Below are 17316 nucleotides of genomic sequence, written 5' to 3'. Positions count from 1 at the left end.
AAGTGGATGATTTTTCTGCCATAGGCTCCTTGTTATTTTTCATTCTCATTTTTCCAGCATCTCTAGCAGTTCAAGATCACACCACTAAAATACATGCCAAACTGCTGGTTTTTTTCAATGGAGTTTCTTGAGTGCTTCAGTTGGAACCGGCACAAAAATGGACACATATAGTCTTCTTGTTTATGGAGATTCTCAGTCATTCAGGTCATAGTTGTCCAAAGTTGCTTTTTTATGAGGCAACTAGACTTCCTTTTTTTTTTTAAGACATTTCGCTTCTCATCCAAGAAGCTCCTTCAGCACTGACTGGAGAGATGTGGAATACTTCTTGCAGACAGTTGGTCATTTGCATTCTTTTAGAAGGTCCTTGAGGCCACCTGGAGGTTTATCTGAGTCCAAATGGGTTACAATGCATTTAAAAGACAAAGGCCACTCTTTCGAAGACAGCAAAGTCCACATTTTGGATGGAAAGGACCACTGGTTTGAAAGAGGGGTCAAAGAGACCATCTATGTCAAAACCGAACAGCCTTCCCTCAACAGAGCAGGAGGGATATGACATCATCTATCTCCAGTCTACCACACGGTCCTTTCAACAGTTCCAAGAGGACTCCACACCCATTTGCACTACTTAGGTGACCCTGACAACACATATAAACCTCCAGGTGGCCTCAACAGCTCTCTAAAGGAATGCAAATGACCAGCTGACTGCAAGGAGTATAAATCCTTCCATTTCCCACCATCCAGTCAAGAGCTGACGAAGCTTCTTGGATGAGAAGCGAAATGTCTTTAAAAAAGAAAAAGAAACGCATATTAGGGTTATGGACCAAAAGTATTTATCGAACTCAAGGTTGGGCACGCAATTTGTTGCCTCTGCAATGAACAAGAAAAATGGAGTGGTTGTTTATGTTAAAAGTGCTTTAACAGTGGACTTAATTGAAGCAGATAAGCATGGAAGATATGTTATGATAGATTTGTTGCTAGAAGGCAAAAAAACGCTTTTAGTTGGACTGTATGCCCCTAATCAACAACAACAACAGGCGGACTTTTTTAGTTTACTTCATACAAAGCTTACCCAGTTGGATTACAAATCGTTTATTTTTATGGGGGACTGGAATGGTGTTTTGGATGTACAGATAGATATGGCTGGTTCTTTTAAGCGTGCTCCGAGTCATGCCAGATTGCCTAAATCTTTTTTTGAAATGAAGGATGATCTGGAATTGCGAGATATTTGGCGTGACACACACCTGCACGAAAAGGATTATACTTTTTTTTCTGATAGACATCAATCTTTTTCCAGGATTGATTTTATCTTGCTGACTAATGACTTTTTTTCTAGGATTAAGAAGGTAAAGATCTGTGCAAGAGCTATTTCTGACCATAGTCCAGTTTGGTTAGAGATTAATAAGGACAATAGAGATAGGCGCTCGTGGCGCGTAAATGAGAATTTGTTTAGAAATCAGAGAAATGTGGAAGAATGTAAACAGCGGATGAAGGATTTTTTTGAAATTAATATGAATAAGGATACTTCTATGGACATGGTTTGGAATGCTAGCAAGGCCTATATGAGAGGGGTGTTGATATATATGAATAATAAACACAGACGTACTTTGGAAGCCAGAAGGAAAGAATTGGAGAATGAAATTAAGGAAAAAGAAAAGGCCTTGATTTTGAACCCATTGGATGTGAAGACTAAGGAGGTTATTAAGCTATTAAGAGGACAATTTGACAAACTAATGGCTGACCAAGTGGCAACCAATTTGCGGTTTGCCAGGCATAATACTTTTTGCAATGCTAATAAGCCAGGTAGATGGCTAGCTTACAGACTGAGGAAAAAGCAAAGGGCTTCTAATATAGATAAAATTGAGCATAAGGGAAAGGTTGTGTTTCAACAGGATCTTATTAAGGAAGCCTTTGTGGATTTTTATTCTAAATTATATGCTAAGGAGAAGATTAATGAAAAAGACATTGATGTATATTTGGAGAATGCTAGCATCCCGGTTCTTACGCAAGCACAAAAAGAGGAGATTAATCAATTGATAACAGAAGAAGAAATTCTTACAGCAATTAAGGAATTGAAGGTGGATAAAGCGCCAGGTACGGATGGTTTGACTGCGGCTTACTACAAAAATTTACAATTAGAGTTGATAAAACTGTTAAAGGAACTGTTCCAGACAATTCAGAGAGGGGGAAAGGTGCCTCCGTCTTGGAGACCTGCTTTTATCTCTTTGATTCCGAAGGAAGATCAAGATGCTACTCAAGTAAAAAATTATAGACCAATATCACTTTTAAATACAGATTACAAGATATTTGCTAAGGTGTTGGCTAATAGATTGATGAGGGTGCTGCAATAGGTGATTCATGGGGACCAAACTGGGTTTATTAGTGGTAGGCAAATGAAAAATAATGTGAGGCATATAGTTGATGTGTTAGAGTTTTTGGAAAGGAACAACCAGATCCCTGCGGCGCTAATTTTTTTAGATGCTGAAAAAGCCTTTGATCAATTGAACTGGCAATTTTTGATGAAAGTTTTAGATAAAATGAATTTTGGGGATAAATTTTTGCAACCAATTAGGGCATTATATCAAAAACAAACTGCCCGAATAATAGTTAACAATAGCTTGACAGAAGCATGTAATATTGAGAAGGGCACAAGGCAAGGGTGTCCGTTATCGCCTTTGTTATTTGTGTTAACATTGGAGATATTATTGGTAAAAATACGGAACTCGGAAAGAATTAAGGGTATACAAATTAGAGATCAGGATTATAGATTGAGAGCGTTTGCAGACGATCTGGTTGTTACAGTGACCCAGCCGGAGAACTCTGTTGTGGACCTGATGGAGATAATAATGCAATATGGGAAGGTTTCTGGATTTAAAGTTAATGCACAAAAAACTAAAATTCTGGCCAAAAATATGACAGTATCGCAAAAGGCTCTTTTAGAAGGATTAACTGGATTTGAGATTGTTAAAAGGGTCAAATATTTGGGGGTGCTTCTGTCGCCCTCTAATACAAAGTTATATAAAAATAACTATGAAAAATTATGGGGAAAAATTCAAAAAGAAATGGAGAGCTGGGAAAAATTGCAATTGTCTTTGTTGGGGCAAATCGCAGCAGTGAAAATGAATGTCCTGCCTAAATTTTTATTCTTATTTCAAATGATACCGGTTCTTAAGAAAGATTCTAATCTGGAGGAATGGCAGCGAGGTATCAATAAATTTGTTTGGGCAGGGAAAAGGCCACGAGTTAAACTTAAGATTATGCAGGATACTCGTGAAAGAGGTGGTCTTAAAATGCCCAATCTTAAATTATATTATGAAGCTGCTGCGTTAGCAGGAATAAGTGATTGGATTAATTTGACACAAGAGAGATTATTAAATCTTGAGGGCCATGACTTGTTGTTTGGCTGGCATGCATATTTGTTGTATGATAAGAAGGTAGACAATGTGTTTAAAGTGCATATTTTAAGAAAGGCATTGTTGAGAGTTTGGAAGAAGTATAGACATAAGTTAGACTGTAAGATACCATTGTGGGCAATCCCAAAACACGCAATAGAAAATATAAATGTTGGTTTTAAACATGATGTGACTACGTACAAGGAGATTTTAAGCTTGGAAAGAAATGTCTGGTGTCTGAAACCATACAGCCTCTTGCGAGATGAGAAGATTGTTCAAACTTGGTTTCAATATATTCAGCTACGGGCCAGGTGGAAAGAAGATCAGAAAACTGGTTTTACAATGACTGATGAAAATCTGATAAAGCAAATTAGAAATCAGGGTCCAGCACATATTAAACGGATATATCTTGCATTGATAGAAATTGACTCAGAAACAGAACTGGTTAAAGATTGTATGATAAAATGGGCCCAAAACATCCAAGAAGTTATTACAATGGACACGTGGGAAAAGATTTGGGTGAGGAAGGTAAAATTTACACAAGCTCAAAACTTAAGAGAGAACTTTTATAAAATGTTTTATAGATGGCATTTAGATCCTAAAAAGCTTGCAAGTATGTATCCGAACTATCAGCCAAAATGCTGGAGATGTGGAGATGAAGATGCAACATATTTTCACATATGGTGGACTTGTAAAAAGGTTAAGGCCTTTTGGATAAAAATTTGGTGGATTATGCAGAAGATTTTCAAGCAAAGGATAAAGTTTTGTCCGCAACTTTTTTTGTTGGGAATAATTACAGATGCTACGGTTGTGGACACTAAGCTGATGTTGAATTTAATTACGGCAGCAAGACTCTTAATAGGTCAGTATTGGAAGAAGGAGGAACTGCCGACTATAGAAGAGTGGACTTTAAAGGTTTCTGACCTGGCAGAGATGGCAAAGATTTCGGCTTATTTGAAAGATCACTCGCAAGAACGTTATATTATGGAGTGGAGAAAATGGACTGAGTATATCCAGAACAAATATGGGACTAAAAAGTTTCATGTAGCATTTGAATAAGTCTTCCTTTTCTTTTTTTCTTTTATATATCTTATATTAATAGTGTTTGTAGTTATCCTATATGAGCTAGAGAGTGATAGATTTTAGAGTTTATGGTTGTTAGCATATGGATGTTTATGATTGTTTTTTTATACCTTGTACTTAGCTCTGGGAAGTCGGGGGGGAGGGGGAGAGGGGGAGGGAGGGAGGGGGAGGGGAGGGGGAGGGGGGACTGTTAAAGATAAAATGTATGTTAAAACTTTTCAATAAAAAAAAAGAAAAAAAAAAGAAAAAGAAAGTCCAGTTGCTTCGTGAAAAAGTATCTTTGGGATATAGTGTTCCTTTTTTCCTCTTCTTTATTTCCCCTTTTACTGCTTCAGGTGTTGAGTGAGATACAAAGTTTGGGTTCTTGCTCTTCTGGCAGCCTCAAAGTCTCTCAAACTCCAACCCCACGTCTACATCATGAGAGTGGTAACAGGACAAAATAAAGGGTTGCTAGGAGTGGGTGAAGGATGGCGTGGCCTTGTGCCTCAGGACCATTATGGTAGCCATGAAGGCCATCCTGGGTCACCCTGAAACAGCCTGATTAAAGGGGCTTTAGTGAATCTGTAACAGGCCCAGCAAGCCTGCAATGGATAATATATTGCTACAGAAAATATAGCAAGATACATATAGTAAAGCCTCTATTAGGCTTAACACATAAATATCCTTTTTTTTAAAAAAAAAAAAAGACACACATTCTGACCCTCACTCTAGTGATGTTATTACCTCACCACTCCAATATATCCTTGGGAGTCTTCCGACCTTAACATAAATAATAACGTGCAGTCCCAGCCAAAAAAAAAATTTCTTTTTAATATCTTTAAAGTGGAAGCAAGTGGTTCCAATCCGCTTCCACCTCACTACTCTAAAAGAAAAACAGCACCTTCTTACCTGTTCTCTGTTTCTAATTCATTCTTTCTCAGATTGGCATCATCCAAGAGACTCTGCAGCAAAGCAATCCTCTCGTTGTCAGACACCTCCTGTTTAAGTTTTAGCACTTTGTTTTCATGTTGAAGGCGAATAAGCTTTTCCCTTGAGAAACAAAGCAGGAGTAATGAAATAGTGTCCCACTTTGGGAAAGATTGATACCATCACTATAGAAAGTCTGCATTGTGAAGTAACCATATGTTGGACAGCATCAATCTACTTTGGATCATTTTTCTCAATAAGTGAACAAATTTGTTTAATTCAGTCTTCTTGATCTAGTTTTAGGACTTGCATTAGATCATATTTATGCAGAAATAATGAGAATCCTAAAGTCGCGAACTCCCCCCCCCCCCCCGCAATAGCTTCATCCAGTTGACAACAATATCATTGGTATACTTCTCCAGGCTTTCTATCCTTGCAAACCATTTTGCTTTTATCGCATCTACACATTACTTCATATAGTCTATGTTAATTGTTCTCTTTTACAAGATCTCATTAGCTCCACCCATCCATGATTTTCATGTTCTTCCCCTTATTCATTTATTCTTTCTTCATATATTACTTTTGTGATCAAATCCTTACTCACTCTTTCTGTATAACCAAACCTAGATTAACTTCCACATCCATTTTCTCCCAAGCTCACTCCTGAGGTAAAAAATGGCTTTTCAGAAATTCTCATCTCCCTTGTATCCTTCACTAAATCTATCTTTCATCACAAACAATTTTTCACCATAAATAATCATATCAGTTGTGATTTTTAGATTCATTCCTTTTCAATTTGAACAGGTAGTCCTGATTTAGCAACTGCAATGATCATTCATAGTTACAATAGTGATGAAAAAATAACTTTAGGACCAAGCTTCTCATATGCGACCTTCACAGATACGTAAAGCAAAGGAAAGCTGAAGTAAGGTCTAATGATCAGCCATAGTTTCACTTAACGACCTTTCTGTTTAAGGACCAATTTTCCAATCCCAACTGTGATCAATAAATGAGGATTACCTATATGCAACAACAGTATAATCCCATTTTTGTACTCTCTTTCTCATTTCTACTCATCCATTCCTGTCACCTAACAGAATAATTTCCCCCCTGCTTTTCTTCAGAAAGCTGCTCAATTTTTGTACAATTTATCTTTGGCTCTTCCATTGCTGCCATTCAATGAAGGTTAACCCACATCCAGATTCCTATTTTCGCATGCATCCACAGGAACTCAGAAAACACTAATTCATACTTTTAAAGCCACAGAAATGAGGATGTTTATTTTCTAACTAGCTCTATTTTAACATGCACTAATCAATTTTATTGGTATATTTTATAAACCATCTCTAACTCCATAAAGTTAAGAAACATAATTTTAATACTAGCTTGATTCATTTACTCCAAAATTAATTTCCATTTAAGAGCATCAGGAAGCTCCAGAGATGAAAACATAAGTATAGTAGAAACTGAACAAATTAAATGAGTGAGGTTACAGTTAAATATCATCAATTTTTGGTCTATTTTATGCTAATCTGCTCTCATAAAATAGACCATGTATACTCCCCATCTCCTTTTATTCAACAGGGTCTTCAATAGTTTAGTTTAAAATAGAATGCATTTTAAAAAAAATGAAAAGAGGAGAGAAAGGAGATAAAAATGCACTCACAATTCTTGTGAAATTCAAGGAAGGATTAAATTGATTCAAATATTTGCCTAAGGAAGATTAAACCCATTTTTTTTTACTAAACTTAAACAGAGATAATATTTTAAACTGGGCAAGATCAGTAAGAACTGTTAATCTTAGTCCTGATAAAATGTCAGTAATATATGAAGCTAAATGCATGACCATATAAAAATATTTTATGTTTAGCTTACTTTATTTCTGGAGTAATAATTTCTGCTGCTAAACTGTCAGAAGATTCTTGACCTTCCAAAGGTAATAATCCTTTTTTTAGGTAATGGAGAAGAAAGAAAACATTAAACAGAATAGAATAGTAAATGAAGATGAAAAAATACTCTCCTATCCAAACCCAATAAATACTTAAGCATGCAATTCAGAGTAAAAACATAGCAAAATATTATCCTCTCATAAAAATATCCCTAAATGTATACATTTTCAAACCTGCAATAAAAATTCACAATTTGGTAAACAGCAATTTGTCCTAATTCTAAACAATTTACATGACAAATAGTTCCTAAGTCAGAACTATTCCTTTTCATACTCCAACAAGATGCAAAAATGGAAAAAGTGATGCAAGTTTTAATAAAGGTTATAATTTTCTTATAAACTATTACATTTCCAGAATCTTACCTGAAGTAGTTAGTTGTCCTTCTTGTGCTTTTATACAACGAATCTCTTCAATGGTTTCCTTTAAAGAATCTCTCTCTGTCCTTAGCCTCTACAGATTTTAAAAAGAGAGATATTTCACTATTCCAGTAGACCAGGCATGTCAAACTCACAACGTCACGTGACGTTGCGCAACGTATCACGGATTTTTCCCCATTGCCAGTTATGGGGTGGGCGCAGTTTCGGCATGACACATCCGGCCCGCGGGCCGGGAGTTTGACATGCCTGCAATAGACAGTTCAAAAAGGATGAGGTTATGTTACAGATAGTCCTCGTCTTACAATCACAATTGGGACCAGACTTTCAGTCATAAGTCAGGATGATTATAAAGTGAGTCATCATGTAACTGGTCATGTTTTTTTTACAGTCATGTTTACTGCAGTCATTAAATGAATTGCTATAGTTATTAAGCAAATCCACCTACCCCAATTGACTTTTTCCCCCCCTCAGAAACTAGCTGTTCAGATGGCACTTTACTGGTACTCATACTTCCTTGTCATATGTCAATATGTTTCAATTACATACCTAAACATTCTACAATCTATTATAAATTTCAGTTCAAAGGAAAATAAGTCAACTAGTATTTCTGAAATATATAATAGGTTGGAGTTATAAAATGGGAAGGAATATTTAATTATGTATCACATAATATGGCCCAATATTTCTGGAACAAATCTATTAAAATCCATGAAACCTTTTAACAATAGAAAACACTAATGATAAAGTAAGCAGAAATCATATTGTACAATGTTCCATATTAATGGAAGCAAGGATGCAGTCAATAAAAACTAGGTCAAAAGTCTACAACTGATATGTGGATTATCATGATACACCTGCAACAGTAAAAGAGAACTGCAGTACATTATGGTTTATCAATAGAGCAATGCTTGCTTAAGTACACTAGCCTATCACAAAACTTATTATCCCTCGGCTAATGAACAACTAAATCCTCTACTCTGCTCAGTTTATTACTATATCTTTATATGGATTATAAGAAAAGATAATCTAACTGAATAGACACAGATATAGATTTCAAACTTTATTATAAGATCTGTGATAAAGAAAAGGAGGAAGAAATATTTTTAATTGGAAGAAAAGGTGAACATGATAATCTAGACCTAAAAGTATGCACATTAACATGATATGTAAAATCTAATAAAGAGAAAACAGAAGAAAACACAATAGGTTTATAAATAAATTTAAATTATGATTTGATATTAGTTTAGCATAAGCATCATAATGATACAACTCTGTTTCCCGTCCTTATCTGTCTTCTTTAATTAATTTGTTTTTTGCCCTCAACTAGCAAATTAATTGAATCGTCTATGAGGCAAACACAGACTTGAATAAAATAGTAATGAAAACTTGCACAAAGAACTCAAAAAAGCAAAGCTGAATTATTAAGAACATATACTACAAATAAATTGCACACTGAATCCTCAAATGGCAGAGGATATTAAAAAAAGATTATATAAAAAGCCAAGATCAAAAGAAAAGTAAAAAAGAGCAGTAGAAAACCACAACTGAAGAATTCAGACAGCTGACTACACATGCATAATAAACATATATAAAAAGGTAAAGGTTCCCCCGCACATGCGTGCTAGTCGTTTCCGACTCTAGGGGCCGGTGCTCATCTCCGTTTCAAAGCCGAAGAGCCAGCGCTTGTCCGAGGACGTCTCTGTGGTCATGTGGCCGGCATGACTAGACGCCAAAGGCGCACGGAACGCTGTTACCTTCCCACCGGAGCGGTCCCTATTTTTCTACTTGCATTTTTATGTGCTTTCGAACTGCTAGGTTGGCAGAAGCTGGGACGAGTAACAGGCGCTCACTCTGCTACGCGGCACTCGGGATTCGACCCGCCAAACTGCCGACCTTCTGATCGACAAGCTCAGCGTCCTAACCCACTGAGCCACCGCGTATACACTATGTTTAAAATAGCCACTTTAATTATCAATATTTTAGGTACAAAAGGGAACAGCAACATTCATATGTTGAATACATACATCTTTTTCTTTTTGGAAGCTATCTACTTTTTCTTTCAGCATTTTGTACTCAAATTCTAGTTTGTCGGCTTTTTTTGATTCTTCAGACAATCTGTTTTGAAGTTCAACTACCTGCAATAGCAAAAGGGATCACCATTTATCAATATAAAAGTGTAAATCTTCATTAAGAGCCAGTAATAAACATAAGACAAATCACAACAACCTTTAAATTGATATTTCCTTCTTCCTTCCTCCTCTCCTCTGAAGCAAACACAAGATTCAGGTTCAGCTTCTCATTTCAATTAATTAGATATATTCAAATCCACAACTATGGCATTTCAATGGTAACTTAAAAAGGTAAAGGTAAAGGTTCCCCTGCACATGTGTGCTAGTCGTTTCCGACTCTAGGGGCTGGTGCTCATCTCCGTTTCAAAGCCGAAGAGCCAGCGCTTGTCCGAGGACGTCTCCGTGGTCATGTGGCTGGCATGACTAGACGCCAAAGGCGCACGGAAAGCTGTTACCTTCCCACCGTAGCGGTCCCTATTTTTCTACTTGCATTTTTTACGTGCTTTCGAACTGCTAGGTATGCAGAAGCTGGGACGAGTAACAGGCGCTCACTCTGCTACGCGGCACTCGGGATTCAACCCGCCAAACTGCCAACCTTCTGATCAACAAGTTCAGCGTCCTAACCCACTGAGCCACCGCGTCCCCCAATGGTAACTTAAAACTGGTAAAATTCATTTACAATGTTTTAATCTTTTAAATTCTGTATTGAATTCAAACATGACAAATAAAATAGATGCTTCAAAATGCTCCAACGAAGTGACACAGGAATATACAGAAATTTGCTTAGGTTCCTTTTCATAAAAATAAAGTATTGTATTAAAACATAGCAGTGGCAATCAGTACTGTTGGGAAACATGGAATGACAGTCTTGCATTCTGAAATATATAATGGTTTATTATTTAATTATTTCTTCTATTTATTATAATATAGTATGCAATATATTAAGTAATAGTAATGTTAGTAATTGGACTCTGAGCATTGAAAAGAACACATAACTTTATTGATGAAAGAAAAAGATGAGTTTACATCCCACAATCACTAGATATTTTCCCATTTTGATTTAGCAAAATTATACTTGCTATTCAAGTCTGTTCTTTCACTGATATATATATAACAAATAGAAATGAATACAATAAGGAACTATACCAACAGACACAAATGAAAACAAAATTGGTAACTAAAAAACTTTGTGTTTAAGATTACCCCATGAGGTAATTAAAGATCACAGTCCAATACTAAAATCTTGCTTTGAGAATAAAGTTGCATAAATATGTTCCTCATAATTCATCTGCCTGGTTGCACATAACATAACAACACAACCTTGATATAGTAAAAAGCCATAGCTGTCTAATTTACATATAAACTAAATCACAGGAAGAAATTAACAAACATCTGAAGCAACTGTGACTTGATTGAAAAATTATCTGACTCCCAAGTAGCTCTACATAATAAAAAGGAAGGGGAAAAAACAATTATAATTTAACAGAGAAAATATACATCCAGATAAAATCATTCCAACACATAATCAGAAAAAAAAACCCTAGGGATTTGGCAAACTACCTCATCTCAGGCCTGGGACCACCTCACGCCTATTCCAGCACCCAAACTACCACACCACGCTGGCTCTCGGTAGAAATGGCAAGGTGACCCACATAAATTATTTGTAAGACTGTCAGAATATATTTGTTAGTTCCTGCCCTCACCTGCCTCTTATATGTTTCCAATTGGCTGCGAGCTGCATTGGCTTTCCTCAGTTCTTCTTCCAAGCTCACTGTGTTTTGCATGTACATAGTGTTTTTCTCTTCCAAAAGTTTCACTTGCCTCCGTAGATCCCCAAGATCTTCTAGCTTCTTTTTGTACGATTCTACTTGGCTTTCTAACTTGTTAACTTTATCAGATGAGTGCCTACAAAGAGAAGTGTCGCCAAGATTTAGTTACTAGAATCTCTTTTCAGTTTATTGGAAGAGTAGCCTTAGAGTCATCTGCTTACGTGTATCTTAAAGCTGTGCTACTTGCAGGGAAAAGGGACAGGAAAATACATACAGCAACTCTTGATGTCACTGAAGACAGGTGTCATGGCTGCCAATCGGCTTGCTTCGCAACTCCCGCTCACAGCCTGACGTCAGCAACAGTGGGAGGGATGTGGGGAGGGTTTAAAGGAATACCAAGAATCCGGCTCAAAGCATGAGACAATGCCAGCCTCCCAAGGTCATTTGCTGGGAATGTCTGTGAGACTAAAGAGCCTGTTACCCAAGCAAAAATAACTATGGGTAGGCCAAGAGGGAACGGGAAAGTTAATTATGGTTTTTGTGCACAAAAATAGCCAAGTTGGCTTCGCTACTTCTGTAACTATGTTGGTCTAGTAAATTATACTCTTGGAGAAACGAAATATCCCAGGAGTCTTTATTCACTGCAAGACCCAAGTTGGGTGGTTAACATTAGGGTGTATGCCTGGCTGTATTCAGCAATGGCATATTGGGACTTCCCAGTGTTGGGACCTTAATCCTCTTGGAAACAGACAATAGGAAAGCCCTTTTTTTTTTTTGTATTTGGAGGAACACCTCCAAATTTGAAGGGGTCGCTCTAGTCAATGCTATTATGCCCCTATAGTACATGCCAGTTCTTCATCTAAAATCTCATGGCAGCTGACAAGGAATTAAAAAGATGGATTCAGAACAAGTTAATGAAGACATAATAATCCTACAGCATAATATAAAACTGTCCAAGCTATAGTAAATGGACAGTTACTGCCCAAATAGATAGAGCACAGCAGCACAACTGTAAAAGCCCCATGTCCAATTCTCAGTGATTTAACCTGGAAGTAGAATCTGAGCATCCAGATAAGTTTACATCGGTGGTAGTGATCTTGCCTACTAGAGTACTTTATATTAATTGGAGCCGATAGACAAATTTCAGGAAACATCACATGTAAAAAATTGTATTAATTGAGCATAGCCAAATTTAGGAGCAGGGTAACTGAGAGATAATCTTTTTCCAAGAGTCTCTACCCATCCAATTAGATCAAGCAGAATGGGCATGCTGCAGATCCCGTCAGCTAAAGAGTGGTGAGTGGTGGAAACCAAAAGACGGCCTTTTTCCACAGTGGCCCCTGCTCTATGAAACATCCTTCCTTTGGAGATTGCAATGGCCTGAACCCTTGTTAGCCTTTCATAAGGCCTTAAAAACCTGGCTATGTTCCCGTGCCTCGGGTGCTGAATGTGTTAGAGGCCCCCAATTCTTGGCTGTATTGCGAACTGGCCAAGTATCTTGTTCCTACGTACATTTAATCTGGATGTTTTTAGTGTTTTTATATTTTAAAATGTTTTTAGTATTTTCAATTGCAGTTGGCCAGAGTAATTGACTGAGATGGACAGCTATAGAAATTATTGAACGAATGAACAAACGAATGAATGAATGAATGAATGAAATGGATGAATTAATGAATGCAATGTTGGATTTACTCTAATCAACAGATAATGAATATATCAGAAAGTATATAATCTAAGGGGTTAAAAATGATTTACCTTAATACATCCATCTCATCTTTCAGTGACTGAGCTTCTTCAGCCAGATTTGTTAAATCTTCATTTTGTTGCCGCAAGTCTGCAATTTCCTTTTCTAACTCTTCACAACGAATTCTATAATCATCCTTTGCTGCTTCTAATCTGAAATAAAACACTACAATATATTACATACGGAAAAGTACTTACAGTCAAGATTTGCAGTTTTCTTCTCTTCTGTGTATCTACTTTTAAACGTAAATAAATAAATAACACTGAATAGTGTTTTGCCAGTTAAGGGGGAAAAGTCTCTGGGATACTCAGAAAACCTTCAAAAAACAGCAAATCATAATTTTCACTCAGTCAAAATTTTCAGAAACTGTAACTTAATTCTTATTGGGTACATATATTCAGGCACAGACATGGTTTTATTAATGGGCGTGGAGACTACAGGTTGCTTTAGAGTCAATCAAGTGACCTGTGTGGTTGTATTTGTCACTGCCATGTTGTCGTATTTTAATGCTTTATGTCATGTCATCGTCTGTGAGTTGAGTGGCCATATAATCTACTTAATAAATAATACTACATACTAAAAAAACATGCATATGCATAGAGCCTTTGAAAACCATTTCTTTTCCCTAAAGTAATGAAAGTATTCTGTGGATTCAGGTCCAGCTGCCAATTAGATCCTCCTAGGCTATACAGCAAATAATGAGAAATTAGACAGAAATATATCTAGGAAGTTAGAAGCAAGACATCAAGTAGCCTTTTAATTATGTATTTTTAAAGTCAGCAAAACAAACAGCATTAATGATCAATGCCACTTTTATGCAAAGCTGGCATAAAAGCGGCAAATTTATTGGCTTTTTATTTTTAGGATTATTGGCAACTGTAAAAGGTTTCACAGTTCCTGGTGTATAAATCACAATCAACATACACATTTTATTTCAGTTGTTATTGCTTTACACGGCAAATTTCTTCTTTAATCCTTAGCATGCCAGCAATACTGGTTTAATTTATACCTCATCAGTCACTGACCCCAAAAGTGTTACAAATAGACACAGACGCACATAATTACTTAGCAATAAGAAGACTTTTTAGTATTTTATTCATAAAGTACCTTTAGAATTTTACTATTTTTACTATTTAGGTTTCCTAAATATTGTTGGTTGGTGACCACAATAATGAAGATTATGTAATTTGACTGAAATCATTGTATAACAATTTACAAATGCAATTATCTAATAGGTTTGGATGCACTTAGTGAGGGTGAATAAAACAATTATACAACCGAAAGTTTGGAATATGTGTTATTTATCAAGATCTGAAATGAGCATTTCAAACCATAGATAGAAGATAAATATCTCGGAGTTGTTTCAATATAATTTGCAAATACTTGTAATTTTTTCCTTCTTTTCTTCTCATTATTACTATTAATCTATAAATTATACTATTAACATTGTTGTACGCAGCCATATTTTTATCCTGATTTGTTTAACAATAAAATTAATTTAAAATTGATTGGGAACTCTTCATTCTAATGGCAGACAGGAATGAAATAAGCAATTCTTTAATAGCTGGTCCATTATTGGGGAACTCTACCTAAAGGTTTCCTCTTGGAGCTGTTCCAACTGTGTCTGTAGCTGTAGATGCCTACGTCCTGCTGGGCTGTTTGGATCTTCTATGGAATCAGACTGATTTAAGCGTTCCATTAAGACCTGGTTCTCTGCTAGCAAACTACTTTTCTCTTCCTGCAAAGCGGCAACCTGTAACCAAATTGCAACAATAAATGAACCACGCCTGACCAAGAGCATGCTTTGGTAATATTACGGAAAAACAATCCAACACTTAGAATCTGAACTATGTGTTACAATGAAATATTACTTTACCAATATTTCTTCCTTCTAGGACAAACAACTGGGGCTTGTGTACTTGCCTACACCTGCAATAGATATATTCTGTAGCCATCCCCACGTGTAACTCATTCACCTATAACCCTACTACATAACCGGAATAATTTGGATGCAACTTCTTCTGAAATTAAAATACCTTGAAGGATTCTGCTATTATTACTTCTACAATGAACTCATAAGATTGCAATTGTAGCTATAGTTATTTGGGACTAATATTTTAATGAAACCAGCAAGATCTATTTAGAAACACTAAATATTGATTTGTAATGATATTTTAAGAATCAGATTATATGAAGTTCCCCTAAAGTATCATCTTCATCATCACCATCATCATTCAGGATCAATTAAGTGCAACTTAAATCCTCTTCACGGAAAGTCATACAGTATTATGCTGGTTCAGTACAAATTGTTAGATACATGTTTCTCAACTTCCCAATCTAGGACTGAGAGACACTGACTTGCTCAAAGTCACTCATTCCTTAAAAACAAACAAACAAAAAGGATTAAAACCTGACTCTCCCTGCTCCTATCCAGCATCTTAACTACTAAACCACACTGATTGTCTCTCTCTGAAAATATTAGAGTATTATATAAACATTCTGTGGACTTTTAATAAGGCAATAAATCTACATCTATGGCCATATTGCCAGGTATAAAATGCTACTCAAAACAAAGATTTGGACTGGTCTAGCTTCATCTGATTCACTAAACTAAGATGCTGGAATATGAAGCAATAAAAATATAGTGCTATCTCAGGTCAATGTCCCTTTTTTAACAGTATACACTCAACGGTACAAGACTGACTGATTTTCAGTTATCAATAATTATGTGTACCATTAGTTCTGAAGCAAACAAGACTCAGGATCACAAATTTGCTCCTCGTGCACTGGTTCTTTTTACAACCAACCCTAATTTATTGGTATACTTGAACAAAAAAACCCCTTTGATTTGCTATGAAACAGAAATCAGGAAGGAGGCAAGGAGACTTATGTAGGACACTATAAAGGCAGAGTTCTACTACTAGAAGTACTTCTAAAAGATCTTTGAGGTTTGCTTGTTTGTTTAAAATAATGTATTATTTCAGTCGACCTTACAGACTGTTTGCTTATGAACCAAACCAGCTCTTTCACCTTTCACAGGAAAGATTTGGGGTGTTTTGATAGGGTAACAATGAGCAAGGCAAAAACTACAATATGGGAACACTGTTATTAGACGGGTAGGGTTGTTCACTTTCTCCCTGTTGGGAGTGGTGATCAGCAGATGTTTTCTAATCCAGGTGTAGCATATGTCAAAGCATAAATTATCCTTTCTATCTCAGAATGGGAAACTATACAGCGGCTGTAGGTTAATTAAAAAAAGGAGCTGGAAGGCTACAGACCACCTTCCCCTGGTTCATGCAATACTGCAAATAAGAGCAAAACACCATGCCTACTTGCATATCTAGTTCATGGCATCTCTGAGCAATTTCTTCTTTGGTTGCTAAGGCTTCATTTAATTCTTCCGTTGTTTTCTTCAACTGTGTTTTTAAATAAAAAATATTTTTATTTATTAAAACTAGTGGTATGAAAAATTAAAAAAGGATAGTAATCCAAATAATTAATCCATATTTAAAATAATTATGCATCCCCCCTAATTTATTTTGACAATTTATCTGCAAAGCTTTCTGTTTCACGGAGACAAAACCTACATCAATATTTTTCTATTGTGCAAGCATGGCAAAATGTTGCATCTTAGGAGATATGTTTATACCAGATATTCATACACTAATTAACTTAGGAGCCACTCATCCAAGTAATAGAAATCATGTAACAACAATATTAAAGATAACTGTAGTTAAGTTTCAATCATGTATCTCTGGATTCAGCTCTAATGGAGGGTGACCAGAGGTGGGTATACCTTGATGGCATCAGTTAGGACATATCATCCTGGAGAAAATCTACCTATGTCGTCACTAAGAATCCACAATGACTTGATGGTATGTAATCAATCAGATAAATTTAGGCATTACAAACTTTCTATATAAGAAAATTTATTATACTTAATGTTTCAAGCCTTGCAAGCTTTCCCCCTTAAAGAAGTAATTTGTTGATTTCAACTGCTTGTATATATGTGGACCAGGAAAGTTAACTC

At 36.1% G+C, this 17316-nt stretch overlaps 1 protein-coding gene across 2 annotated transcripts in view; it reads right to left on the bottom strand.

Moving 5' to 3' along the window:
- HOOK3 (hook microtubule tethering protein 3) overlaps positions 1 to 17316 on the bottom strand; it is a 58114-nt gene that overhangs the window by 14396 nt on the left and 26402 nt on the right. For both annotated transcript variants that reach the window (XM_083353728.1, XM_083353729.1), the window contains exons 8-15: positions 16619 to 16702; positions 14876 to 15039; positions 13298 to 13438; positions 11477 to 11678; positions 9729 to 9839; positions 7690 to 7777; positions 7254 to 7323; positions 5361 to 5501 (exon numbers count right to left, since the gene is read on the bottom strand). In XM_083353728.1, the coding sequence (XP_083209854.1) occupies positions 5361 to 5501; positions 7254 to 7323; positions 7690 to 7777; positions 9729 to 9839; positions 11477 to 11678; positions 13298 to 13438; positions 14876 to 15039; positions 16619 to 16702 (1001 nt within the window). The remainder of the gene's footprint in view (positions 1 to 5360; positions 5502 to 7253; positions 7324 to 7689; positions 7778 to 9728; positions 9840 to 11476; positions 11679 to 13297; positions 13439 to 14875; positions 15040 to 16618; positions 16703 to 17316) is intronic.

This window comes from Vipera ursinii, assembly GCF_947247035.1.
Source record: "Vipera ursinii genome assembly, chromosome: 2".
Taxonomy (NCBI): Eukaryota; Metazoa; Chordata; class Lepidosauria; order Squamata; family Viperidae; genus Vipera; species Vipera ursinii.
Note: the sequence above shows the minus strand (reverse complement) of the source record. Positions and strands in the feature narration are given on the sequence as shown.